At 45.9% G+C, this 27,895-nt stretch overlaps 1 protein-coding gene and 1 pseudogene across 1 annotated transcript in view; one reads left to right on the top strand and one right to left on the bottom strand.

The window, feature by feature from the left end:
- Manba (mannosidase beta) overlaps nucleotides 1-27,895 on the bottom strand; it is an 86,263-nt gene that overhangs the window by 48,221 nt on the left and 10,147 nt on the right. Inside the window, exons 2-6 of the mRNA XM_052179181.1 lie at nucleotides 18,620-18,714; nucleotides 13,187-13,292; nucleotides 12,275-12,445; nucleotides 6,055-6,178; nucleotides 1,363-1,538 (exon numbers count right to left, since the gene is read on the bottom strand). Of these exons, the coding sequence (XP_052035141.1) occupies nucleotides 1,363-1,538; nucleotides 6,055-6,178; nucleotides 12,275-12,445; nucleotides 13,187-13,292; nucleotides 18,620-18,714 (672 nt within the window). The remainder of the gene's footprint in view (nucleotides 1-1,362; nucleotides 1,539-6,054; nucleotides 6,179-12,274; nucleotides 12,446-13,186; nucleotides 13,293-18,619; nucleotides 18,715-27,895) is intronic.
- On the top strand, nucleotides 18,854-27,525 carry LOC127682450 (60S ribosomal protein L39-like; annotated as a pseudogene).

Below are 27,895 nucleotides of genomic sequence, written 5' to 3' on the forward strand. Positions count from 1 at the left end.
GCCAAAGCACAGCCACAGAATGGCTGCTTTCAAAATTTATATATTTGTTTGCACATTTCAAGCCAGGGTCTCCTGTAGCCCAGGTTGACTTCAAACTCTTTGTGTAGCAGGGGACGACCATACATTTCTGATGTTCCTGCCTCCACCTGCAGAATCCTAGGGCTACAGTTAAGTGGTGCCAGGCATCAAATTCAGGACTTCATGCATAGCAGGGAATGACTCTACTGACTGAGCCCCTCCACGGAGAATATTTAAAGCAAAATGCTGGAAGCGCAGCAGATTCCCACAGCAGAACACCACGCCATGGAAACCCAGCTGTTCCCTGCTCCAGTGTTTATTCTCTGGTCTCTGCAGTTGGACCTGGATGCTGACTGCTCGTCTAAGCCCGAGACAGTGCTCTCGTGGAGTCTTACTTCCTTCCAAGTTGCTGTCCGTCTGCTCTGCCTTCCAGTTCACAATCATTAACCAGAATCATAAAACAGTGACAGATCAAACTATGAGGAAACCTCAGTCCCGGGTTAGAGCTTTACGGAGGAATAAATGCCAACATTCAGCGAGAATGAAAAGAATGGAAGGGATCCACACTGGGCCCTGAAGCCCTGACCACATTAGGGGCAAAGACACTGTGAGTAACTGGGGAAAAACTAAAGAGGTACCTAACTTCTTAGAAGACAAACTGGCAATTAATCACATATTTCCAATTATATTAATCTCAAGTGTGAGAAAACCAACCATTGGTTAATACGCAGAATATAAGAAAAGTTAAAAATAAAGGCAAAAATGTTGTGTGTGGTGGTACACACCTGTAAACCTGAAATCTCATCTCTTAAGTGAGCCACAAGCAGGCAAGGTGGAGAACAGCCTGAGGTACTTACGGCCAGCCTAGGCTACAATGTAAGACCTTATGTCAAACAAACAGACAGACAGACAAACAAAAAGAAGCCACCCTGGGCTGCATTGTGAGTTTCACTTTGTGCTATAGTGTGCGATCTTGTCTTTAAAAAAAAAAAAATCTAAATAAAACTCTTAAAAATAAAAAAACAAGCCAGGCATGGTGGCGCACGCCTGTAATCCCAGCACTTGGGAGACAGAGGCAAGCGGATTTCTGTGTCACTCTGTAGACCCTGGTCTACAGAGTGAGTTCCAGGAGAGCCAGGGCTACACAGAGAAACCCTGTCTCAAAAAACCAAAAATAAATAAATAAATAAATAAATAAATAAATAAATAAAATAATAACAGTGAGAAAATAACTTTTAGAAAATACAAGACAAAGTTGATAGCCGCCACCCTTCACTCCACCATTTCTTCCCTTGATCAGCAAAAGCATTCACCCAGGACGGCTCAGGAAGTGACGTCACTCACCTTCCTAATTTTGACAAGGAGTTTAACAATCCTTTGATCCCGTTGAAGTTCAATATCGTTTGTCTGCCATGTTTTCAGCTTAGGGATGGCTACATTCACCTGGCCACCAACGGGCTCGGAGCTGACGACATCAAAAGAAGCCTCTATTTCAATAGTCCAGGCCTGAGAAGTGTTATCTGCAGCGCAGAGGAAGAAAACAACAGGTGCATCATTAATGCATACCTCTGAAGTCATGCAAAATAAGAACAGAGCAGTGGCTAAGCAGTGAGCGGCTCCACAGGGCTGCCACAGCAGGGGGTGGGGGCGGTGCTAAGCAGTGTGCACCACATCCGGGTGTGGCAGAGGGGCTAAGCAGTGAGCGCTCCATGGGGCTTCCACCCCAGGGAGCAGGGGAGGGAAGGGAAGGTGGGGGGGGGGGGATACTGGATGGGGATGCTACACCCCGAAGAAACCATCCTCATTCTAAACAACCAGAATTGTGTATTTTATACAGAGTTGTAGTTAGCACATGGAAAACTAAGGAACTTGGGGTAGCCAACCTTTTTTTATGATATCACTAGAATAGTGTATAAAGCTGTCCTCTGTCTTGTGCGCCGCCACCTATGCCTAGAAAACAGCTTCCTAGTGCATCTCTCCGGGAGTCAACAAGTCACCAGCTCCTACATAAACCAATGATCCTCAGTCTCTCGTATGCAAAATAGTTTTGAAAGTTGTTCTGGGAGGCAAGGAGAGAAGAACCGGGCAGGGAGTACCCCACAATTCTGTACAGCACCTGCCCCTCCCAACCTGACTAAACCTGGTGTGCTGCCCTCCCTCGTTCTTACACCCTAGGCCCAGACAAGAAATGGGCTCTTGAAAGAACAGGTAGGTGGACAGGCAAGGCCGGCCTTCCCTCCCTGTGAGGCCAGCCTTGGCCTGAAGCCTCCTTCCTCATTGGTGTCCTGTGCCCATGCAGGAGGAACTGCAGCTTATTTTAGTCTTATGACCTCAACCAGGAAGGTGATCCAGGAGGGCAGACTGTGGTTCCAAACAATGACTCATGCTAGGGTTTTCCCAAGGCCAGCTCACAAACTCATGCAGGATTTTGAAAGGAAGGAGGGGAGTTAAGAAAGGGAAGGAAAGGAAAGGAAGGGAAGAAGGGGAAGGGGAAAGGAGAAGGGGTAGGGGAAAAGGGAAGGGGAAGGGGAAAGGGGAAGGGGAAGGCGGGAGGGGAGGGGAGGGGAGGGGAGGGGAGGGGAGGGGAGGGGAGGGGAGGGGAGGGGAAGGGAAGGGAAGGGAAGGGAAGGGAAGGGAAGGGAAGGGAAGGGAAGGGAAGGGAAGGGAAGGGAAGGGAAGGGAAGGGAAGGGAAGGGAAGGGAAATCCTGTGTCTGGCTTGGATGGAAAGTCACAGTAATACTTAGCAGACATGCCCCAGTCAAAGGGTTGAGGAGTCCCTAGTATGTGTGCAACACATATGACTGAAAAAAAAAATCCTCTAAGGAAAGGTGGAGAATGTAACTAAGCCAAAGAGCTCTTGCCCAGTGCATGTGAAGTTCTGGGTTTCTTAAGCATTCTCAAGACATTCTCCGTTGGCAGGGTCTAGCTGTACATATTCATCCCAGCACTCAGGAGGCAGAGGCACTCAGATCTCTGTGAGTTGAAGACCAGCCTGGTCTACAGAGAGAGAGGAGTTCAGGATGTCATAAGGGCTGGAGAGATGGCTCTGTGGTGAAGAGTACTGACTGCTATTCTAGAGGAGCTGGTTTGGTCCTAGCACTCACATCAAGTGGCTCAAAATGTCTATAATTCCTATAATTCCAGTTCCAGGAGACTGACTTTCATGATGCTCATTTGCACATGTGTCTTAGTCAGGGTTTGTATTCCTACACAAACAACATGACCAAGAAGCAAGTTGGGGAGGAAAGGGTTTAACTTAGCTTACACTTCCAACACTGCTGTTCATCATCAAAGGAAGTCAGGACAGGAACTCCAGCAGGTCAGGACCCTGAAGGCAGGAGCTGATGCAGAAGAGGCCATGGAGGTGTGTTGCTTACTAGACTGCTACCCCTGGCTTGCACAGCCTGAGAACCCAGGACTATCAGCCCAGGGATGGCACCACCCACCATGGGCCCTCCCTCCTTGATCACTAATTGAGAAAGTGTCTTACAGCTGGATCTCATGGAGGCATTTCCTCAGTGGAGGAGGCTCTGTTCTCTGTCATAAATGCATCTCTAGTCAGGTTGACACACAAAACCAGCCAGTAAATGCATGATGCACATAAACTCATGCAGACACACATATACACACATTTCTTAACATCTTAAAGAGAGAGACAGAAGCTTGACAATGCAGGCCTTTAATCCCAGCACTCACAAGGCAGAGGCAGGCAGATCTCTGTGAGTTCGGTGACAACCTGGTGTACAACCCGTGAGCATCAGACGGGGCTGGTGTGGTCACTCAGCAGGCAAAGTACTTGCCTCCCAAGTGTAAGAACCCAAGTTTGAATTCCCTGAAGTCTTGTGACACTGTAGAACATGCCCGTAACCTCATCTTCAGTGAGACTGAAGACGGAGATGGGAAACAACTCCTCAGAAGCTCACAGCTAGATATCCCGATGTACAACCCAACAAAGAGAAGACTAACGGAATGGAAGGCCAGGACAGACAGACACCCAGAGCTGTCTTCTGACCTCCATGTCTGCCCCAGTGAGAGATGGGGAGAGGCATCTGGGACTTGAGAACCAATGAGGTGGGACCGGGCGTGGTGGCGCACGCCTGTAATCCCAGCACTTGGGAGGCAGAGGCAGGTGGATTTCTGAGTTCAAGCCCAGCCTGGTCTACAGAGTGAGTTCCAGGACAACCAGGGCTACACAGAGAAACCCTGTCTCAAAAACAAAACAAACAACAACAACAACAACAACAAAAAAAAAAAAAAAAAACAAGAACTAACGAGGTGGGAACATTCAGGTAGGCATGGGATGGTCTGCAGTTTGTGGGCCATTGCTTGTGTAAGAGGAAGGTGGTTCATCTCATGGGCAGAGAAGGTTGTTCAAAGGCAGCTGCCTTAAATGATTTTCTTCTGTTGACCCCCTCACAGGCAGTCTCCTGCGCTCTGCGCTCCTGATCCGTTACTAGAAACTGAGAGATTAGAGGGAACTCTGGTCCCGCGCATTTAAAGGTTCTGCGACCTCTGCATCACGGAATGTGTAAACTCCAACACCATGCATTTTCCCAGACTCGTTTTACAGGACAGATTCAAGCAGTTGATGTTCAGGAAGCTGCCAGCGAAACCGGCCAGACAGGCAGGCTCACGGCCGATACACAGCCCTGACTGTGTATAGGTGCCCTGATGTGGCTGGTGCCCTGACTCACCAGCCAGCCGAGCTCCTTGCCTATTTAGAGGAAACCTTCAAAACTGAACCGAAAGCAAAACACCTCAGGCAGAATCCACTCAAAACAAGGACAAGCCAGCGAGAAGGTAACATACACGAGTGAGCAGTCAGAGGGCAAGAACTAGAGACTCGTCATGCAACTTAGTATAAATGAATCACTTTTAAGGGAGGACTCTGGCAAAGTAGAAACTAAAGGAATAAACAATATAACAACAACTGCCAATAAGACACTCAGCGGGACTGACAAATTCTTGTCAGTTTTTACATTATGTTTCCCAAAGGAAACCGTAGTACAGAGCAGCTGTACACCAGGCAGGCCACAGTCAGGCTGAGGGAGCAGCCTGTGTCTCCATTCCCGGGCTGGTCATCTAGAATGAAGGAGGGGGCCGGAGCCAGGGCTGAGGCGAGCATCTATGTGTGGACAGGGCAAGAGTGCAGAGCCTCTGAGTCGGCGGATACGACTCCAAACACTGATACGACTCAAACACTAAACGGAGATCAACAGCCCTGCTCAGCTCAGCAAGTCCAAAAACAGGCTGGAGCGATGGCTCGCCGGGCGAGCCGTTGCTGGGCAAACCCCAGGACATGATGAGGTCAGGCCATAGCACCTATGAAAAAAGCTGGGCGTGAGTAACCCCAGTGCTGGAGAGCAGGGTGGAGACAGGAGGATGGCTGGTGCTTGCTGGCTACCTGCATAGCTCCAGTTTCACAGAGAGACCCTGTCTCAAGGAAATAAGTCGGCAAGGGAGAGTGATGAAGCAGGCGACTCGAGGTCCCTCTCTGGCCGCTGCGCATGCGCGCCAGTATTCATTCCTACACTGTATACATGCTCACACAAAAATACATTTAGAAACAAATAAATACACATTATCAATGCGACATTAAGAAAAAAAATCAGTGTGAAAGGAAACTGACAGCGGAAACAGCTCTGACAGAGAGTGGGGCTGTCTCAGCGTGGGGTAGGAGAGGGCGCTGGGGAAGGGTAGCTGGGGCAGGAGACCCTCTCAGGGGTGAGGCAGCCCCTGGGAGAGCAGAGCAAAAGCAAACCAACCAACTTCCCTCCCTTCTTTCCCTCATTTCCTGTTGGGTACCCCCCCCCCAATAAAATATTTTAGCAGGTATCTACCTACAGACCTGGTTTATGCTGTAAGTTTCATGACAAACTATTTGCATGCATTTCACACTTTTATAAGATGGATATGCTGCATTATTTTAAGAAGTCCTTGAAGAATATAATCATATTCCAAATTATAAATAAACTTTTTTGTGAGAAGGCGAAGACTCAATTTTTCTTTTCAAGAACTCACAAATCTGGACTTACCATATATGGGCAAAAACGTGAGGTAATCCAGGTGAGCAATGTTATAGGCCTCGATCCTAACATCTTTCCAGATCCCTTGAGAGGGAAAGGAAGGCCCCCAGTCCCAGCTGAAGGAGCACTGTGCCTGGAATTTCGGGGGAAGAGAAAGAGAGGTACGTTGTTCTGGTTACCTGAAAAATTAAACATTAGGAAAAGGGTCTTACAGACTACTCCCCCTTTTTAGGGACTACTCTCCCTAAACGAGAAGTAAGAAAGGAAAGGTTCTGTCTTTAATTATGATTACATATACACTTGTATAGCAGTTTACTAATGATGCCATAGCCAAACACTGGCCTGGAGGGGCGGGGCCTCACCCACCACACCAGCATCCCTGGGCTTCCGGTCCCACCATGCCTCCCCACCCCTCCCACTGCTGTCCAAATTTCCTTACTCTAAACACCTTGCTTTAACTTAGCTTGATCAGGACTCCAAATCCAGTTACAGTTACTTTCTGAGATGCTTGAGCAGAGGGGTGTTACGACTTCCACAAGCAAGTTTGGGGAACAGTTCAGCTCCTAATTAACTGTGTTTGGGTGTCAGGCATGTGTGTGTGTGTGTGTGTGTGTGTATACACATGCGCGCGTCCAAGCCCTCCTGTGCTCACCTCCCTTGCGCATGCGCTACTTAAAGAGAACCACTTCCTATGAATAGAATATGGCAGAGGTGATGTCATTTCCAAAATTAGATCACAGAAGACCGGCCCTTCTGTTTGGGGCCCTGTCCCGTGCTCTCTCTTGGCCAAGAGGGAAACCAGCTGCTGTGTCCGAGCAGCGCTGTGGGAGGCCTGCGTGAGAGATTTGAGCAGTAGATCTAAAATTTCTCGACAGTCAGGGTGAGCTCAGAAGTCTTGTCAGCCCCAGTCACACCGAGGTAATGGCTTGATTAAATCGCCCTGAGCTACAGGTGCCCGAGGCATACTGTACATAGGCTGAGAAATGTAGGCTTGTTTGCTATACATTATTATTATTATAACCAAAATACCAACCTTAGTGACATAGTTAAATTTATCAAGAAGAACGTAAAATCTAGTTATGCTTTATTTTACATTCATTTCTTCAAAAGCGCACTATATCAGAGCACTGTTGTTTGTTTGTTTGGTTGGTTGTTTGTTTAGTGCTTGCCTTTCAAGTACCACTATGAAACCCAGGCTACCCCAGTCCTGTGCTCCTCCAGGCCAGGCCTGAAAGTGCCAGGACTCCAAGCATTGACCACCACACCCAGCAAATGTTTACTCTCTCTGAAGCTCCAAAATACTGCTACGCCTCACCACGCCTCTATTAAACATAACAACTCAATGAATGAGTAGCTTCATTGAAAAATAAAGATATTATTAAAATGTTTAAAAAAAAACAAACCTAGCCTTATTCCCTACCTCATGACGTATGGACTCTGTTTAGTCCCTGTTTAGGAATACCAAACACAAGCCAGTGGTGGCATCATTTGCCTTTAATCCTAGCACTGAAGAGGCAGAAATGAAAGTCTGTGAGTTCTAGGCCAACCTAGTGTACATAATGAGATCTGAGTTAGCCAAGGCTACACAGAGGGAAATAAAAAAAGGAATACCAGGTACACACACACACACACACACACACACATCACTTCAGACTCCGGACTGGAGTAGCTAATTATCTGAGAGGCCTAATCTTGTCTGCGGACTATCTGTCTGAGAACCATGACACTAAAAAAAAAAAAAAAAAAAAAAAAAAAAAAAAAAAAAAAAAAAAAAAAAATTCCAATTACAAAGGTTCAACTAGTAAGAAATGATTCTGTGAAGTGAGAGGAAAAGAGAGAATAATAGAATCCAAGTGACGGAAGAAGAGACAGGGAATGAGACTCTCTGGGGGAGGGGACCGCCAGGCCAGGCTGGGGACACAGTGAGAGCAGTGGGGGTGAGGGAACAGCTGAGCACAAGACAGAAAGCTCCCCTGAATGAACTGCCAAATGAAACCTTCGTGTGCTAAGTTTAACTTAAAAAACAGAAATTAAAAAAAAAAAAAAATTCCGGAGGGCTGGAGGGATGGCGCAGCGGTTAAGGGCACTAGCTGCTCTTCCAGAGGTCCTGAGTTCAATTCCCAACAACCACATGGTGGCTCACAACCATCTGTAATGAGATCCAGCGCCCTCTTCTGGTGTGTCTGAAGACAGCTACAGTGTATTCATGTACATATATAATAAATAAGTCTTTAAAAAATATCTTAAAAATATTCCATCAAGCAGAAAATTTTCTTTTACTTCTTAAGTATAAAAGATATTTTGAAGATAATGAAATCTATGACACTGTGAGTTCACTTTGAAGAGCTGAGGCGGAACAGAGGCGCTCTGAGCTCAGGGATGGCGGTGTGTTCAGAAGATCGGGCCACACTGCTCTCACTGAAGCATGATTTCCTTCAGTCTGTATTTATGTCAGAAGAAGATAAACATGTTTCTACTGCAGAGAAAAACGCAAGTGTGGCTCTCACCCCCCACCAGAGAAGTTTCTTTTCACAGCAGACAGAGACCATCTCAGAAAACCAAAACTAGTCAAAACACAGAGAACACCTGATGCAGGATTCCCAGTCACAATGAGGGCAGCCACTGCACAGCTCCTGCACCTGAGGCCCAGGGAATGTTAAGGAGGAGGTGGTAGCAAACTTTGAAGAGCCAGAAGATCTGCAAGTCTGCTGGGACCCTGTACCCACAGAGACCTTGACAGTGACAATACAGCTCCCTAAACAAGACCTGGACAATGAAAGACCAATAGGTGTGAGTGGGGACATTTTCACAGGGCCCCACCCCTAAGTAAAGGACAACAGCATTCAAGTGACTGCTGAGAGAGCGAGAATTCACTAATTGGCTGAAGGGCACCGAGTGGTTAGCCCTGACATCATGTACAAAAAAGCAATGTTAAACAGACTCAGCAGGTTGTGTCTATACATTTATGCATTTTTATATGCATACTTAATAAAATAAGGAAAAAGAGGTCATAGATTTTAAAGGGAGTAAGAGAGGAACAGGGTACGGATAGAGGGAAAAAACACGGGAGGGGGAATGATGTAATTATATTTTAATTAAAATAAATAAATATTAAGAAAAAGCAAGGGTCTGGAGAGATGGCTCCACAGTTAAGAGCACCGACTGCTCTTCCAGAGGTCCTGAGTTCAAATCCCAGCAACCACACAGTGACTCACAACCATCTGTAATGGAATCCAATGCCCTGTTCTGGTGTGTCTAAAAACAGCTACAGTGTGTACTCATATACATGAAATAAATAAAATCTTTTTTAAAAAAGTAAAGAAAAGAAAAGAAAAAGCAAGACCAAGAACTAGATTTACTTCCCAGCACCCACACCTATCTAAACTCAGCCCTTGGGTATCGGATTTTTACATATGAAATGCAATCCACCCTGAGGATCTTTATAGAACATTTATAGATACATAGATAGGTTTAGATCTTCTGCTAGCCTTGTAGGGTGTGCTAGCTAGTTCTATGTCAACTTGACACAAGCTACAGTCATCTGAGAGGAGGGAACCTCAATTGGCAAGGTACCTCGAAAAGATCGAGCTATACAGGCAGGAAAGCAGGGCATTTCCTTAGTGATTATGTGAGCGGGTCCCGCCCATGGTGAGCAGTTCCACCCCTGGGCTTGTGGTGCTAGGTTCTACAAAAAAAGCAGGTTGAGCAGGCTATGGGGAGCAAGCCAGTAAGCAGCACCCCTCCACGGCCTCTGCATCAGCTCCTGCCTCCAGGTTCCTGCCCTGCTTGAGCTCAGGCCCTCACTGCTTTTGATGACGAACTGTTACATGGAACTGTGAGTGACATAAACCCTTTCATCCCCAAGATGCATGTGGTCATAGTGTTTCATTGCAGCAATGATAACCCCAGGTAAGACAGAAAGCAAGGAGAGAACACAATATTCAGCATCCCAATCAAACTTCAAGTCACTTAATTCCTTCAGCCAATGAGGATTTTCACTGATTCAGAAAGTCCCTGTGACACCCTGTGACTCAGGCTGGGTACATCAACACACAGCGCTGAATCGGCTCCAACTCATGATGTTTACAGATGAGTGAGGAAGTTGAACACTGAATGAATAGTAGATGCATGGCAAGCGTTATAACAGAAATAGAGCGCCAGAAGTTGGGAAGGCCAAGTATCTACACGAGTTTTCCAAAGAAAAGGAAGAAAGAAAGCCTTTCAAGCTAAAGATGTGGCTCAGTAGTGGAGCGCTTGCTTAAGTGTACGCAAGACCCTGAGTTCCATTCACAGGACAAAACAGCAAGAAGCTTCTCTTGCAGGGAAGTCTCTTTCTTCCACCTTGAATTAGGGAAAGGAAGTGAAGTGCTCTGTCAGAGGATATGCGACATTAACCTACTGATGGTGCCAAGCTGTTGAAAGATAAAAATGATAAACTTTGAAAAACATAACTGGACCGATCAGCCCCTACCTGAGTACGAATGAACTAAGAAGTCCCAGTTTCTATTTAACCGAAAAGGACGCTGTGGTCATTTTTGTCCAAAGAGACCATGCCAACTGCTCCATGGATAATTAGTTGAAAGAAGGCAAATGGAGTTGTGGGGATACCAGGTAGGTGACGGAGCAGCATGCTGTAAAAGAAGTGACTGGACCCACATGCAAACAATAAAGATTGTCTTGGAAATTGGCAGGAAGTAGACTGTGGGGCCCGTTGGAGTGAACAGATCACTGATGAGAATACACCCTATCTCAGTCACTCCCTCAGTATCCCTCTGCTTCCGGTAAACAGTTTTGTCCTGCACTCCCTTCTACCATGATGTTCTACCTCACCACAGGCACAGAGCCAGAGAGCACGGACTGAACACTTTTGAAACTGAAAACCAAAAGAGATGCTCCGCCCACCCCCAATCTGTTCAACGCAGCATATTGCCATGGTGATGAGAAGTGACTGACAACAAGGAGAAGAGGAGTAGAAAAGATGGAGGTGACCATCGTGCTGAGCAGAGAAGGGAGCAGAGACAAGAGAGGATTTACAATGATGTGGAGAATAAGGAAGGGTAACATTTTCTTCTAAAAGCTAAAATGTCTTCCAGAACTCTGGAATCAGAGGCAGGAAGATCTCTGTGAGTTCAAAGCCAGCCTGGTCTACATGATGAGTTCTAGGCTAGCCAGGGCTACATAGTGAGACACTGTCTCAAAAAACAGAAACAGAAACCAACCAACCAACCAAATCTAAATGTTACATACAATTATAATACAATAAGTATGCATTAGTACATGTTCAAGTACTGTGGAACAGAATAAACCTCAAAGAAAAATCATCTGTAGATTATACCTTCCCATTCTGTTTTTAAGATCCTAGCAGTAAAATATGAGAACATCTCAGGAAAAATATTTTTTCTTTTTTGGGGGGAGGTATGATGGAGGATAGGATGTTTCTCTATGTAGTTCTGGCTCTCTTAGAACTCACTCTGCTGACCAGGCTGGTCTCCAACTCACATAGCTCTACCTGCCTCTGCCTCCCAAGTACTAGAGCTAAAGTGTGCACCACCATACCCAGCTGAAAATATATTTCTTTCAAGCAGGTTGCTAGTCACAAGTCTCACTAATACGTTTTCACATCTGGTAACAACTTTAATAAATATAAACGCTATAAAATAACTTATAGAGACAGGACTGTAACTCAGTTGGAAGAATTATCTTAGGGCTCTGCCTAACATGCACAGAGCCTTGGGTTTCACCCTCAGGACCTCATAAAACCAAGCAAGACTGTGCATACCTTAAACTCAGCACTCTGCAGAGAGGTGAGGGATGGATTGGGAATTGGAGGTCATCCTTGGGTACATAGCAAGTTTGAAACCCACCAGGACTAGATAAGTCCCTGCCTGAAAAAAATATAATAATTTATAGAGTCCTATTATCAGCTACCCATGGTGGTTCATGCCAGTAACCCCAAGACTTGGGAGGCTAAAGCAGGAGATTGCCTCTTTTAACAACATAGTAAGTTCTAGGCCAACCTAGGATATAACATCAGGTTCTACTATCCACAGTGTGTGTGTGTGTGTGTGTGTGTGTGTGTGTGTATTAACCTAAATTCTGAAACATGTTTCAGGAAGGAAACCTAGAAGAATGAGAATCCACCACAAAAATCCAGAAAATCTTGTTTCCAAACCTTCAAGTCTGACAGACACATAGCCGCAGCCCACACCCTTGAAAGAGCATTCACTACCTTTCGGATGAAGTTAACGTGGCATTCTCCCTTCTGCTCCACCGGGGGACACTCTGGGGGGACCCGGTAGCGAGTGTGAGCTGTGCTCTGCTGTTTGGCATACTGCACTGCTGACTGGAATCGCAACTTTAAGGAGTTCACGTCTTTGACCACATTGGTGACGTCAAAGCTCTGAAGGACAGAAGAAGAGGATACAGAGCCATGAAGAAGACCTGGTCTTGTGTGTAACACTTTAGAGAAAGGTAGACTAGGTGAAAGATACACGCGATAGCTAAATCTCGAGCTGGCCTCATTAACAGAAGGAATCCCTCTGAAAGAGAACTTAGTGGGCACCTTTAGTTACAACTCCAACCTCCTGTCCGAGCTTGGATTTCCAGGCTTCTCCTACTTTTACTGACAGAAATATGGTCCTAGAGAAATATTCACAAGAGAAAGTATCTTCAGCCCTGGACTGTCTGCTGAGGTTTGCGCACATGGCCTTGGGCTGCCAAAGACTCCTAGACACTATATAACAACCTGACGCCTGAAATACACAGTGTATATTTCTAAGTCATCAGTTATTTTTGCTTTCCAAAGCACACCCTTGAAACAGAAGGGAAATACAATTCCAGAACGTATTTCCTTTTAAAATGGTCTGTCACTTGTCATTTCCCGTGAATGTGGATCACCAGACCACTGAGGAGTGAACATCAAACAAGTTGAAGCTGTAATTTCTTTCCTCAAGGCCCACAGAACCATCATGGGATTTGCACTGTCCCTAACATCCTTCAAATGGGTGACCTAAGAGGCCCAGTAATTTACCAGTGTTTCAAAGGCCTTGTACTTGACCTATGGCAAATCTCGCAACTATCCTTCCCTATTCAAGAACACAAAAGCACACTCATTCTCTCGAATCTAGAGCCATGTACTCACGTATCCAGTGAACATGTTGTCTGTCTTCCCAATAGTGACATCATTGAACAGGATTTTTGCAACTGTATCAACTCCATCAAAAATCAACTTTACTCTCTGCCATTCACTAAGAGACAACAAAAGAATTTTAAAACATTAACTCACATAAGTCTCTTTGTCATCAGTTGAGAAGCAACCAAGTAAAGATTCCACAGGAAAATATACACCCTTAACCTTAACGCCATCAGATTTCAGGAGTGTGGGTTTGGCATAACTGCAATTTCTTTGTGTGATCCAACTCATTTGTTCCTCTGATGTGTCAGTCAGAGCTTTGCCTTAAAATCAAGAGTGCAAATTATAATTTCCAAGTAAGTTGATTCTCCCAGTTATTTCAGAGTTCTTGAACAACACAGAAAACATTTGTCAGAGCTATTAAATCCAAAACAACACATTAACCACCACCTAGGGCCAATGATGGAGAATTCTGTGCTCAGAGTTCTGCTCAGGGAATTTGAAGTCTGTAATCTGGATGGCATTCAAGCCTAAAATACACAGGAATCAAACAAACTTCTTGATCTATTGGACAAGGGCTAAGAGAAGTTTACCGTGTGTGAAAGAAGAGAATAAGAAAGAAAGTCAGAAGTCAACAAAGTGAATATTTTTCAGCAGTAACAAGGAACTGGGTCATGACGGACACTGCGATACTGAGGAATTTTGGTTATTTAAACAGAGGAAGCCTTGATAAAGAACCAATGTCTCCAATGTGCTCTGTCAGCGAACAGTGCTACATCCCATCCACACAGAGGGAAAGTGAGCTGGTACTGGCTGTCTAGGCCGGGATAGGAACAGGGGATGGGAATGAAAAATGACAACTGATGAGTCATGGATGGTGGTTGATTTAATTAGGGTTTCTATTGCTGAGGAAAAAAACCACCTTGACCAAAAGTGACTTGGGGAGGCGGGGGTAATCTCAGTTTACAACCTAGGCCGCTCTCCATCAGCGAGGGAGGAAGGCAGGCTCTGGGGGCAGGAACTGAAGCAGAAGCCTCAGAAGAATGCTGCTCACTGGCTTGCTCTCCAGGGCTTGCTTGCTCAGTCCACTTTTTTGTACAATACTGGACCACCGGGGAGTCCTCCCACATTAACTGTTTGAAAAAGGACAGCAACCCACCCATAAAGCCTTTGACCAAAATGTGTCCTGCCTACAAGATGTGCAGGGACAAAGACAGAGCAGAGACTGAGGGAATGGCCAAGCAATGACTGCCCCAAATTGAGGCCCATCCCACGGACAAGAACCAATCCCTGACACTCTTAAGGATTTACAGACAGAAACCTAGCATAACTGTTCTCTGAGAGGCTCTGCCTAACAGCCGCAGGAAAGCGAGGCAGAGACTCACACCCAGACAGTAGATGGAGCTCTCTGAGAGTCTTACAGAGGAGTTGGAAGAAAGATTGAGGGACCCAAAGAGGACAGGGACTCCACAAAATTAACCAAAAGAGTCAACTAACCTGGACCCTTGGGGGCTCCCGGAGACTGAACCACCAACAACGCAAGCACAGGCAGCACCTAGGTCCCCTGCACACAGTAGCAGAAGAGCGGCTCGGCCTTCATGCAGGTCCCACAGACAACTGGAGCAGGGGCTGTCCCTGAGCCTGTGGCCTACCTGCCTACTGTGGATCCTGCGCCCCTAAATGGACAGCTTTGTCTGGCCTCAGGGGGAGAGGATGTGCCTAGTCTCACAGCAACTTGATGTGCAGGGTCGGGGGCTGGGAGAATGAGACGGGTGGGGATGGGGGGAAGGGGGGGAAGGATGAAAAGGGTAGGGAGGTGGGGATGGGATGTGGGGGATGTGTAGGGAGTTGATACCCTCAGGGGATGTACTGGCTAGTTTTGTGTGTCAACTTGACACAGGCTGGAGTTATCACAGAGAAAGGAGCTTCAGTTGGGGAAGTGCCTCCATGAGATCCAGCTGTGGGGCATTTTCTCAATTAGTGATCAAGTGGGGAGGGCCCCTTGTGGGTGGTACCACCTTTGGGCTGGTGCTCTTGGGTTCTATAAGAGAGCAGGCTGAGCAAGCCAGGAGAAGCAAGCCAGTAAGAAACATCCCTCCATGGCCTCTGCATCAGCTCCTGCTTCCTGACCTGCTTGAGTTCCAGTCCTGACTTCCTTTAGTGATGAACAGCAACGTGGAAATGTAAGCTCAATAAACCCTTTCCTCCCCAACTTGCTTCTTGGTTATGATGTTTGTGCAGGAATAGAAACCCTGACTAAGACAGGGGGGCTTCCCCTTCTAAGGGGAATGGGGGGAGGACTTACGTGGGAGTGTACTCGAAGGAGAGAAAGGAATGATATTGGGTTGTAAAATTGTAATTAATTAATTAAAAAGAAAGAAAGTGCCCTACATTTTCTTACACCACACTAACCTGTGGTAGTGCAGGACTTTGATCCTAGCAGGGAGGCAGAGTCAAGCAGGTCTCTGTGAGTTCAAGGCCAGCCTGGTCTACAAATTGAGTCCAGGACAGTCAAGGATATTATTACACATAAAAACTTTGTCTCAAAAAAACTAAAAAAGGGGGCTGAAGAGATGGCTAGGAACACTGACTGCTCTTCAAAAGGTCCTGAGTTCAATTCCCAGCAACTACATGGTGGCTCAAAACTATCTGTAATGGGATCTGATGCCCTCTTCTGGTGTGTCTGAAGATAGTATACATATAAATAAATAAATAAATAAATAAATAAATAAATAAATGTAAAAAAAAAAACTAAAGAAAGAAAGAAAGAGACAGAGACAGAGAGAAAGAGAAAGAGAGAGAGAGAGAAAGAAATTGTGGTTCTCAATTGTGATAACTCCCATAGATAACTCCAGCAAGCATCAAGTTGAAACAAACAAACAAACAAAAAACAAAGAAAACAAACAAACGAAAAACCAGGATATGACTGCCAAACTCTGAATACACTAAAGACCATTGAATTGTTCTTTAAATAAAGCAAATTTCATGTTACTAAGATCAGAGCTCTATAAAACTGCTTTTGTTCAGGTAAGTAGAAAAGCCGGAGTCTCGCACCCCACCTCACAGAACCCTGAGAACTGCGCCGCCCCGCCTCACAGAACCCTGACAGCCTCAATCAATCACTTTAAAGACAGACTTTTTAATCGGGCACATCAGTGGGGCTGAAGAGCTGAGAAGGAGAAATTGAACAGGTTGGGGGTCCATGGCAGGGCCAAGGGGTGGTGTGGCCAGTGTCACGGGTACACAGTGAAGCGGTGTTTCATTTATGAAGCCGCGAAACAGACTTTCTATTCCTGAGAAAACGCACCTGGAGAAGAAAACATGTTCTCTCACATGATCAGAGACTGAAAGGCAAACCCGAGACATTGGATTCTGCACTTTCTGGGCAAAGTTGAAACTGGGAAGTGAAAAAATTCTACTGAGAGAGATGTCAGATAAACTTAGAAATAATGGGGTGAAGACGGTGGAGAAAAATCGCGGCGGCAAACCCACATCCCTCAGCACAAGCTTGGGTAGAGGCGCCTCAGTGCTCAGTGTTACATGAAGAAGAGCAGTGGCTACTGGGACCTAAAGCTGTTTGAGTGCGGAAGCCAGCGGGCTGGATTTAGGAAGTGTGACTTTCAAAGTGAAATGGGATTTTTTTTTTCTGGTTTTTTTTTTTGTGAGTTTTGTTTTAGTTTTAGTTTTGTTTTTGTTTTGAGTCGGTGTCTCAGGGAGCCCAGAGTAACCTGGAACTCACTATGTAGTAGGAGAGAGGATTCCTGTGAGAAATATTTTAAGCGTTATCTGGAAATGAAAGCACGAAACGCAGTAGATTGCATCCCCAGGTGAGCACTGTGTTTCATGGATCTCCTAGAATATGGATCGTAATATTCCGGCTTCGTTCTCAGCACTGAGTGTTGAACCCAGGGCCTTTTGCACACTAACCACGCTCTTTACCCTATCCCGTGGCTTTAGATTTTAATGACATAATAAATAATATAAAAAAAAAGTCATATACAAAACAATTATTTAAATTTAGTAATAATGATGGCTTGTATATCTGCGTGCATTCTGCTTCATCTAGAGATATTTTCTTATAACAGAACACGACTGAAAGCAATACTTGTACTTTTCTTTATGGCCACACATAATTAAGGTTAAGGTCATAGTCTAGTAATATCAAAATTAACCTGTAAGCTCCCCCTGCCCAAGGACCAGAAAACCTTCTGGGATGCTGGGAGTTGTAGTTCTTGCAATATAACAAAAGCTTTGTGGGAAAGTATGGTGGCCTATAGGTTTGTCTTTATAAACCCCTGCCACATGTGTCTCCGGGCCATTCAGCTTGGAAATTCCAGGGATTGGTCTTGACCAAAGTCCATCTCTTGGTCAGTACTTAATATTTAATAAAGCTTGCTTCAAATTTGGCCCAAAATGGTGGAACTGGTTTTTCTCCCAAGAATCTCAGGATTAACAATATCAATGGGTATATAGCACTAACAATACTATGGATCTGGGGAATGTGCTTCAATGCAAAGGCTTTGGGTTCAGATCCTAGTGCCATCCCTATACACACACAGACACTAACACACACACACATACACACAGACACACAGACACAGGTGGTGGGGGAGCCTGTGAAGATAACTTGGCAACTGGCATTGCCATGCAAACATAAGAATCTGAGAGATGGAGCGATGGCTCAGCGGGTAAGAGCACTGGCTGCTCCTCCAGAGGTCCTGAGTTCAAATCCCAGCAACCACATGGTGGCTCACAACCATCTGTAATAAAAGCTGATGCCCTCTTCTGGTGTGTCGTAAGGCAGCTACAGTGTACTTACAGTGTATTTATTATTATTATTATAATAAATAAAATCTCAAAAAACAAATCTGAGTACAATTTACAAACCCACATAAAAGGTGGACACAGCAGCACTTGCCCACAATCCCAGGACTGGGGAGGCGGAGGCAGGAGAACCCTTATGACCCATTGGCCAGTCTAGCAAAATTGGAAAGTTCAAAGTTCAGAGAAAGACCCTGTCTCAAAAGCAAAGTGGAAAGTAATTGATTAAATCACCTGGCATCTCTCCTTTGGCTACACACACACACACACACACACACACACACAAATAACTTCACAAAAAATACTGCCAATCAATATAGTCTCCTAGATACTGAGAGGTCCAGGACATTTGTATAAAGGGAGGATGGGATTTAGGTGACTTCAGTATAACCACTGGAGTGATTGTTCCCTAAAACACAAGGTCACGACTGATGAGCAGTGGCACTGTCCTCACATATAAGATGAAACATTAATTACACAATCACTTCCATAGCAGGTTTGATCTGATTTAAACTCTGATATACATCCTAAGCAGACATAAAATATAAAAGAAAATCTTGTCATAATATTGTATATATGCGCATACTATATATAATACAGTATATATAAACATATACACACCTGAGATTAAAGGGGATTTTAAATTCTGTGCTGTAGGTCCAGTTATCTAAGGAAATCCATCTGTAGTTCAGGTCATTAAATCTGTAATAAGGATCCTGTTGGGACAAGATAAACATTATGATAGATAAACAAATGTGCTAAAAATAAACCATTGAAATAGGTAACAAACAATAGCTATTGATCACCTAAAAATTTATGAACTCTTGGCCTAGGAAAGTCAGATTAACACTAAGAATGTGGGCTGTGGACCAGAGGCTGCAGATACAGCCCAGTGGAGGGATGTGCAAGGTCCTGTGGCCAATCAGTGCCCAGCGCTGCAAAGTGAGGAGGATGTGGGAGAAAATTCCCAACAGTCTATGTGAAATGAAACAGCTCTGCGGTACAAATAATACTCATTATCAGAACATGTCTGGAGATCGATACCGGCTCCCTTTGTGTTGATTGTTTTTTATTATATTATTATATTATATTATTATATTATATTATTTTTTATTATATATTATATTATTATGTGTGGGTGTGCGCATGCATGCACCAGCATGGGTCTCCCTTCTCTCTGGGGTCATCAGCCGCCAGACCCAGATGACGTGGACGAACGGGGCAGAGTCGTTGAATAGGGTTTTAGATGGCCAGTACAAAGGAAAATGAAGTCATTCCAGGATCAGTTTTAGGGAGACAGACCAACGTTTTTAGGGGTGAATCAATGGTTAGATAGTTTGGGGGAAAGGAGCAGGAAAATCCAGGAAGGGCAAAGGTCACTACAGGCTGAGGGCAAAGTAAAGAGATGACTCATTAGCATAGAGAGGCATTCCGGGAATCTCAGGTGCCTGCGGAGCCAGTTCTTATCGAGAGAAAGGAAGCGAAAGGAAGCCGAACCTGTAATCTAAACAAAGACATTCCACAGATGGGGGGGGGGGGGGGCTTGAACTCTCCAGATAAGGTCAAAGGACACGCCCTGCTGATAAAGAGAGTCCACCATTTTGTGAGAGCTCCGAAGGCTATCTGGACTTCGACCTTAATTAGCAGGACATCACACCAAAGCACGCAAGTGGGGGTCAGAGGACACAGTGGGAGGAGAATCAGTTCTGCATTTCCATTGTGTGGAGTCCGAGGGCTGAACTCAGCCATCACGCCTGGCAGCAAGCACCTTCACCCACTGAACGGTCTCAGAGAGACCCTGGCTGCCTCTTTTAAGCCAAACACAGAACCTCCAAAGCACTGGCCATAAATCGAATCTGAAAACACCGGGACGCATCTACTTTCTCTCCAGGGCCCAGTTCTTACTCATTGCTACGTTGCTGCCACCACCCCGGAGAGCCTCCAGGGGGCAGCACATCTCCTGCCCTCTCCTGCCCAAGGTTCTCAGAACTCCCACTCCTTGGTGTCCTTAAGCAACTTACTTTCGGGATGCTTTCTAAGTGAGCACTGACAAGGGCTGAGTAGAGACCACACAGGGAGTGCACTCTCTGCCAGACTCAAAGGACCCCGCTTTGCTGTATTATCCTGTATTATCCATGTTAGCAAACTGCAGCCCGTGGGCTTGATGCTGTGTGGCAGCCAGCCAAGGGCCACACGCTGACAAAAGACTTACAACAGGCAAAGTACTTGGATTTTGTTTTTTGTTTTTTGTTTTTCTAGACAGGGTTTCTCTGTGTAGCCCTGGCTGTCCTGGAATTCACTCTGTAGATCAGGCTGGCCTCGAACTCAGAATTCCACCCGCCGCTGCCTCCCAAGTGCTGGGATTAAAAGCGTGGCCACCACTGCCTGGCTAGAAAAAGTACTTGTTGCAAAGGCTAAAGATCTCAGTTTGATTCCCCAGCAACCCCGTAAAAGCTGAATGGAACACCGACTGGAGAGCGGCCCAGCAGGCAGGAGCACTTGTTGTTTTTTCAGAGAACCAGATGATACCCAGCATTCACCTGGTGGCTCACAACAATCTGCAATTCCATCTCCAAGGGATCCAATGTCCTCTTCTGGCCTCCCTGCGCACTGGGCGCACACTAAACACTAATGCAAATAAAATACAAAATTTAAATCTAACCATTTGTTTGAAGGACAATGAGTCAAGCTTTGTAGTCCTTGGGCCGTTGACATCCCAGAGAGCACAGTGACCCGACTATACTACAAAGAGAAATGATGTATATAGATCTGCTATCGAAGCCAATCAGTAGCTGTAGCATATTTTTTTTTCCTTTTAAATGTATTCCACTGGGGCTGGAAAGAAGACTCAGCAGTTTTTTGTTTTTTGTTTTTTTTTTTTTTTTTTTGGTTTTTTGGATTTGTTTTTTTCGAGACAGGGTTTCTCTGTGTAGTCCTGACTGTCCTGGAACTCACTTTGTACACCAGGCTGGCCTCGAACTCAGAAATCCACCTGCCTCTGCCTCCCAGAGTGCTGGGATTACAGGCGTGTGCCACCACTGCCCGGCGCAGTTAATAATTCTTAGTACTCTTGCAGAGGATTCAAGTTTGGTTCCCAGCACCCACACCGGGTAGCTTACAAGCACCTGCATCTCCAGCTCCAGGAGACACAATGCCTCTACTAGCCTCTGTAGGTCCCTGAAGATTGGTGGTACACATAAACTCACACAAACTTAGTCATATCTAGGAAGGGGATCATAAGTGAAAACAATTCCTCTATCAGAGTGGCCATTAGAAGGTCTGTGGGTGCTGTCTTGACTAAGGATCAATGTGGGCGCGCCCAGCCCACTATGGGCGGTGCTATCCCTAGGCAGGTGGTCCCGCTTATTTGAGAATGCAGGCTCTGAGAGACATGAGGAGCAAACCAGTCAAGTGGCATTCCCCCAACACGTCTGCTTCCGTTCCGGTAGACTGTGACTCAGGATGTGTGTGCTGCCTAGTTTATGTCAACTTGACACAAGCTAGAAAGAATCATCTGGAAGGAGGGCACTTCAGCCAGGTGTGGTGCTGTAAGCCTTTAATCAGAGTACTTGGGATGCAGGTGGATCTCTGAGAGTTTGAGGCCAGCTTGGTCCACATGAGTCCCAGGGCAGCCAGAGATACTAGGTAAGACCCTGTCTCAAAAAATCAAACAAACAAAAAAGGAAGGAGTCTCAATGGAGAAGACAAGTCTATAATACTAAATTGTGTTGCTGGGCAGTAGTGGTGCCTTTAATCCTAGCACTTGGGAGGCAGAGGCAGGTGGATTTCTGAGTTCGAGGCCAGCCTGGTCTACAGAGTGAGTTCCAGGACAGCCAGGGCCACACAGAGAAACCCTGTCTTAGGAAAAAAAAAAAAAAAAAAGACTAAATTGTGAGGCATTTTCTTATTTAGTGGTTAGTGGGAGAAGGCCTAGCCCACGGTGGGTGGAAATGGGTCAAGGCTGTTGGTCTATAAGAAACCAGGCTGAGCAAGGCTCAGTGAGCAAGCCAGTAAGCAGCACTCCTCCAAGGCCTCTGCATCAGCTCCGGCCTCCAGGTTCCTGCCCGGTTTGAGTTCCAGTCCTGACTTCCTTTGATGATAAGCTGTAATATGGAAGAGCAGCCAAAAAATAAACCCTTTCCTCCCCAAGCTGCTTTGGTCATGGTGTTTCATCACAGCAACAGAACCCCTAAGGGAGAGCTGGGCGTTCTTTCGTCGGGAGCAGGAACGCCTGGAGTAGAAGAAAACACCAGTGTTGTCCACGATCCTCTGAAACGAGAGCTGGATGGCCACGTTTGACTGGCGGTGACCATCCGGGTGGCTGCCCAGGGTTCCCATCCAGGAAGGAGCACCATCAAGTCTCCAGGGCAGAACACTGCAGTCAAGATTCCAATCTGCAACACACTGCTCCTACACAGGATAGTTTGATAAGCCTTGGGAGAAAACACTGTGAGACCCAAAGCTACGAAACAGATTTGTATTTGAAGTTGTGTTTAATGGTGAGACTCAGTTAAATGGTGTGTGGAAGTCCCAACTACCTTCCTCTGAGCTGCCCCAGTGAGTAAACATGGAATATGTATTTAAAAACTCAGGCTGGAAGAGAAGCCTAATTATTAACTTGCCCAAATGTCTTCACTCGGCTGTTTATTATAGCTCCGCGCTGTGGACTTAAACCAAGATGGTTAAAAATATCATGAAAGAAAAATACTAGTGAACTGTGAGGGCAGCTCAGCCAGCCGTGTCAACGTTGCACCCCAGGGCTAGCTGGGGCAGCAAGGCCTTGGGTCTCCATCCCTGTGCCACTGGGTCCTTGCAGGAAGCTCTGAGGTGAGCTCAAGAAGGCAATCATGCTAGGGGCATTTTCTCCACACAAAGAGAATTTACAGACTAATTTCTCCCATTTATACAATTCCAACTTTTTTTCATTTTACTGATGGGGGAGGGGGGCACACGTGCCGTGCCTCCCGTATGGAGGCCAGAGGCTAATGCGCAGGAGGTGGCTCTGTCCTTCCATTATGTGGGTCTCAAGGATTGAGCTAAGGTCATTGAACTAAGCCTTGGTGGAAAAAACACATTTACCCACTGAGCCATCTTGTCAGCCCTATTCCAATCTTTAAAAATAAAAATAAATAAATAAATAAATAAATAAACTAGTCTCTAAGGTTTATTGCGAGGTAGGAAAGGTGACAGAATTTAGGTCCAAATACAATGGGAAAGCGCTTGTCATTCTAGGCACTAGCAGATGTCACACAGGGCCAGGATATAGCCCTCTAAGGCCTTAGTGTCCAGACTTTGCCAGAATCTCCAGTGCCTGAACCAATTACTAAAACAAGTGAAAAGTCGACCCACAATGGCCTGAGAGGCGAGTCTTCAACACCACTGTGTGTGACAGTCCTGCTGGCTACACCCCGGCTCTCTGGTGTCCATAAATACCTTGCAAGCTCCCTGTTCCAAGCTCTTCTTAAAAACCTGACTGCGGAACACACAGGGCAGAGAGCAGCTGAGTTTCTGGGGACAGCACACCAAGCCGAACAGACCTGGCCACAATAGGAGCTGGCACTGACTCGTGCAGCTTACAGAAAATGCTACATTGGTGGACTAGCTGGCAGAGAGAAACAGAAACACAAAGCCCCAAGCTTCGGAGGGATCTGGACAGAAGACTCTAAAACTCAAAGACCACGACGTCGTTCAGCATCCTTTCCCTGGGATGGACCTGGATGGGCACAGGTAGCCAAGACCACTTTTGGTGGCAGAGATATTTCAGTCTTTTGATGTTGCAGCCACAATGTTGGAATCTACAAAGTAGGCATTCAAGAACTGTGGCTTCAGACAACCATTGGACTGAGCACGGGGTCCCCAGTGCAGAAGCTGGAGAAAGAACTGAAGGAGCTGAGGGGCTTTGCAGCCCCATGCAGGGGAAACTGTCAACCAACCAGATCCCAGGAGCTCCTGAGGACTGAATCACCAACCAAAGAGTACGAATGGAGGGACCCATGGCTCTGGCCACACATGTGGCAGAGGATGGCCTTGTCGGCACCAGTGGGAGGAGAGGCCCTTGGGAGAATGTAGGAGAATGCCAGTGTAGGAGAATTCCAGGGTGGGAAGATGGGAGTAGGTGGGTGGGGGTGCCTCTCAGAGAGGCAGGGGAAGGATGGGATTGGAGGTTTCATAAGGGGAGTCCTGGAAAGGGAAAAACATTTGAAATGCAAATAAAGAATATATCCAGCCGGGCAGTGGTGGCACATGCCTTTAATCCCAGCACTTGGGAGGCAGAGGCAGGTGGATTTCTGAGTTCTAGGCCAGCCTGGTCTACAGAGTGAGTTCCAGGACAGCCAGGGCTACACAGAGAAACCCTGCCTTGGGGGGGGGGGGGGGGGGGGGGGGAAGGAATATATTCCAAAAGAACAACAACAACAAAAAAAAACCCCAAACAAACAAAAATAAACCTGTGCAATCAAATTATAAATAAATAAGTCACATAAAAATGATTCCATGTTTTAAGTAAAATTTTCTCTTCTGTGTTAGGCTACACTCATAGTTACCTTATGGCAAATGTAGCACATGGACCATAGCCCTAGGCCTATCTAGATAGCTCCATGGTGCAAAGGCGGCTTGACAGTTATGAAGACAACCAGCTACTTTTCTGCCTGAGTTCTTATGCCTGCTCTACAGGAGTCAATCAATGTCTGCCTAGCATGCGGCAGAGAGTAAGAGGCACTAGGAGTGGAGTGGGCTTTTATAACCTTGAAGCCACCTCCACTGGCCCACCTTATCCAACAAGGCCACGCCTCCTAATCCTTCTCAAACAGTTCCACAAACTGGGGACCAAGCATTCAAACATGTGAGCCTATGGCGATGACTCTAAATCAAACAACCACAATTATCTTCCTCCTCCTCCTCTTCCCCCCCAGCCCCCATCCTCCAAGGATCAAGAATCATTTCAGAAAGAATGGAGGGCTATGAAATGCTGTCTTCTGGGCATGCCATACCATCATACTCATGAACTCTCTGTAGTTATGGAAACCTGCATCGGACCCAAACATGATCCTGCTGGTCAAACGTCAAGCATGGATTAGGGAGGACTACACAAAGTCCTAGGGCCAGCTGAAGAGCTAGCGGTAGTTAATGACCTCTGGGAGAAAAAAGAGTCATTTTTCTTTTGTGGTGTGACTACAGTGGGTGTCCCACACTTAACGATGTACAAGCAGCAGTAACTGGACTCTGTGGGTTATTTACCAAAGAGGAGAAAGAGATGAAGTTGGGACAAGGATGTGCAGGGGGGAGTATCTCGGGGGAATGGATCTGAGCAAAATGTGTTCTCAGTGAGTAAATCAAAATTATTATATCCAGAAAAATTAGGAAGGTCATTGTTCTGGGTGGAGTCTGAACAGACCAGACAATCACTCACATGTAATCAAATAAGCCTAGGGGCACAGAGAGATACCCAAATAGGTGAGTTTTTCCTAAAGGTAGAAGATTCTAGACTACCTGAGTCAGTGCAATAATGGTGAATTTTGATTGCCAACTTGATTAAACTATGAACCACTTATGACATTAGTTAAACACGCTGTGAGAGAGACCCCAAACAGGGTGGGTTTATAAGGGAAGAGCCACTCTGGCTGTGAACAGCACCACACCACGCTTTAGGTTTCCAGCCTGAATAAAATGAGGCAAAGGAGAAAGACAATGAGCAGCCATGTTCCCTGCTCTCTGGGTCCTGGACAGGCCACGTGAGAGGCCGCTCAGATGCACACTCCCGCCCCACAGCTGCTGCCGTGCCTGCCCTGCCCCCGACCCACAGACTCCACTCTCACAAGCTGTAATTCCAAAATAAATCACTGTCTATCAGGTTCTTGGTCCTACTATAAAGATCTCTCTGCTTGAACTCCTGCGAGGAACCTGGTGTTACCCAATTCGTCCTTGACAAACAGTACTATATAAATTAAAAGACATATGCACAGCATGGCAGAGAGTGAGCAGACGGCAGACAGAACAGAGGAAAACCTTTGTCAGCTCTATACTTCAGAGGGGGATTAATAGCTGAATATATAAAGAACTACAAAAATTAGACAGAAAAACCCAAACTTTCAGTTGCCAATGAGTTCTCAAAAGAAGAATATGAACAGCTAACAATGTATTTTTTAGAAGTGCTTAACCTTAGTAATCATGGAGATATAAATGAAAAGGTACTTTGAGGTAAGATGGCTCAGTATGTGGAAAAACCTTGACTGCTCAAACTGAAAAACCTAAGGCCAATTCCCAGAATCCACAGTGGGAGGAGAACTGACCTCTGACTCTGACACAGCCATGGCATGGTTAGGCATACATATGTGTACAAACTCACCTTTCTCTCTCTCTCTCTCTCTCTCTCTCTCTCTCTCTCTCTCTCTCTCTCTCTCTCTCTCCCCCTCCCTCTCCCTCTCTCTCTCTCTCTCTCTCTCTCTCTCCTCTAGCCCCCTCTCTGAATAACTAAATTTTTAAAATTTTAAAAATTAATTTTAAAACATCATCAGTATAGCTATTGTGGAAGAAAGACGATGAGCGTGTGAGCTGGTGCGGCTCTGGGGAACCACTGTGGCATCTTCTCAGAAGGCTAAACATAGCTGACCCGGGTGATTGCCACTTAATTCACAATATCAAAGAGATTAAATCAGCCTAGACGTCAATCAGCAGAGGATTGATAATGTGGTCCATATACACAACAGAATTCTGTTCAACTGTCAAGAAAAATTAAACTTGCAGCGAAATGGATGGGACTGGTAAATACTACGTCAGGTGAGGTAAACTAGGCTCAGAAAGTTTTCTCTCACATGCAGATCCTAGTGCCTGATGTTTACATATGTGTATGCATGAGGGAGAAAGTGTATAGAAGCCAGGAAACTGCCAGGCGGTGGTGGCACATGCCTTTAATTCCAGCACTTGGGAGGCAGAAGCAGGCAGATTTCTGAGTTCGAGGCCAGCCTGGTCTACAGAGTGAGTTCCAGGACAGCCAGGGCTACACAGAGAAACCCTGCCACAAAAAGTCAAAAAAGAAAAGAAAAAAAAAGAAGAAGAAGCCAGGAAACTGGTAAGGGGCCATGAGGGGAAAGAGACTTCAGGGAAGGGGGTGGGAGAGTAAAGAATATATGTGAATGCATGGTATACATGTGAATGCATGGGATATACATGTGAATACATGGGATATTCATGTGAATACATGGAATATACATGTGAATACATGGGATATAACAAGCGGGGGAAGGAGAGGAAGAAATGCCCAAGCTAAGCATGCTAGAACAAGCCGCAGAAAACCTGTTAGTTTGTCTGCTAGTTTAAAACCAACAAACAGGCCTTTCCTCCGCCATGGTGCGCGCTACCCCTGACAAGTAGTCTCACAAGACTTTCAGAATCAAGCGATTCCTGGCCAAGAAATAAAGTCAAAACCGTCCTATTCCTCAATGGATCTGGATGAAAACTGGTAACAAAATCAGGTACACCTCTAAGAGAAGACACTGGAGGAGAACGAAGCTGGGTCTGTAAGGAGTCACGCCATGCAAGACTGAGCGTTTATACTGAACTGTGATCATCGGTCAGTCCTACCAGATGGAGTTCAACATTTTTAACCTGGAGATTTGCTTGTGTCTTAAATTAGGGTGTTTGTCCAGTAATAAAACTTAGAACCTTCCAAAAAATAAAAAATAAAACAAACAAACAAAAAAGCAAAGAATCCAGGCAGTGAGATGGCTCAGCTGGGCAGTGAGATAGCTCAGCTGGGCAGTGAGATAGCTCAGCTGGGCAGTGAGATAGCTCAGCTGGTAAAGGAGCCTGCTGTCAAACCAGGCCACCTGAGTCCCATCCCCCAGAACTCACATGGTGGCAGGAGACTGTCAACTCCCACAAATGCCCTCTGACCTCCAC

The sequence above is a fragment of the Apodemus sylvaticus genome, chromosome 4 (assembly GCF_947179515.1).
Source record: "Apodemus sylvaticus chromosome 4, mApoSyl1.1, whole genome shotgun sequence".
NCBI lineage: Eukaryota > Metazoa > Chordata > Mammalia > Rodentia > Muridae > Apodemus > Apodemus sylvaticus.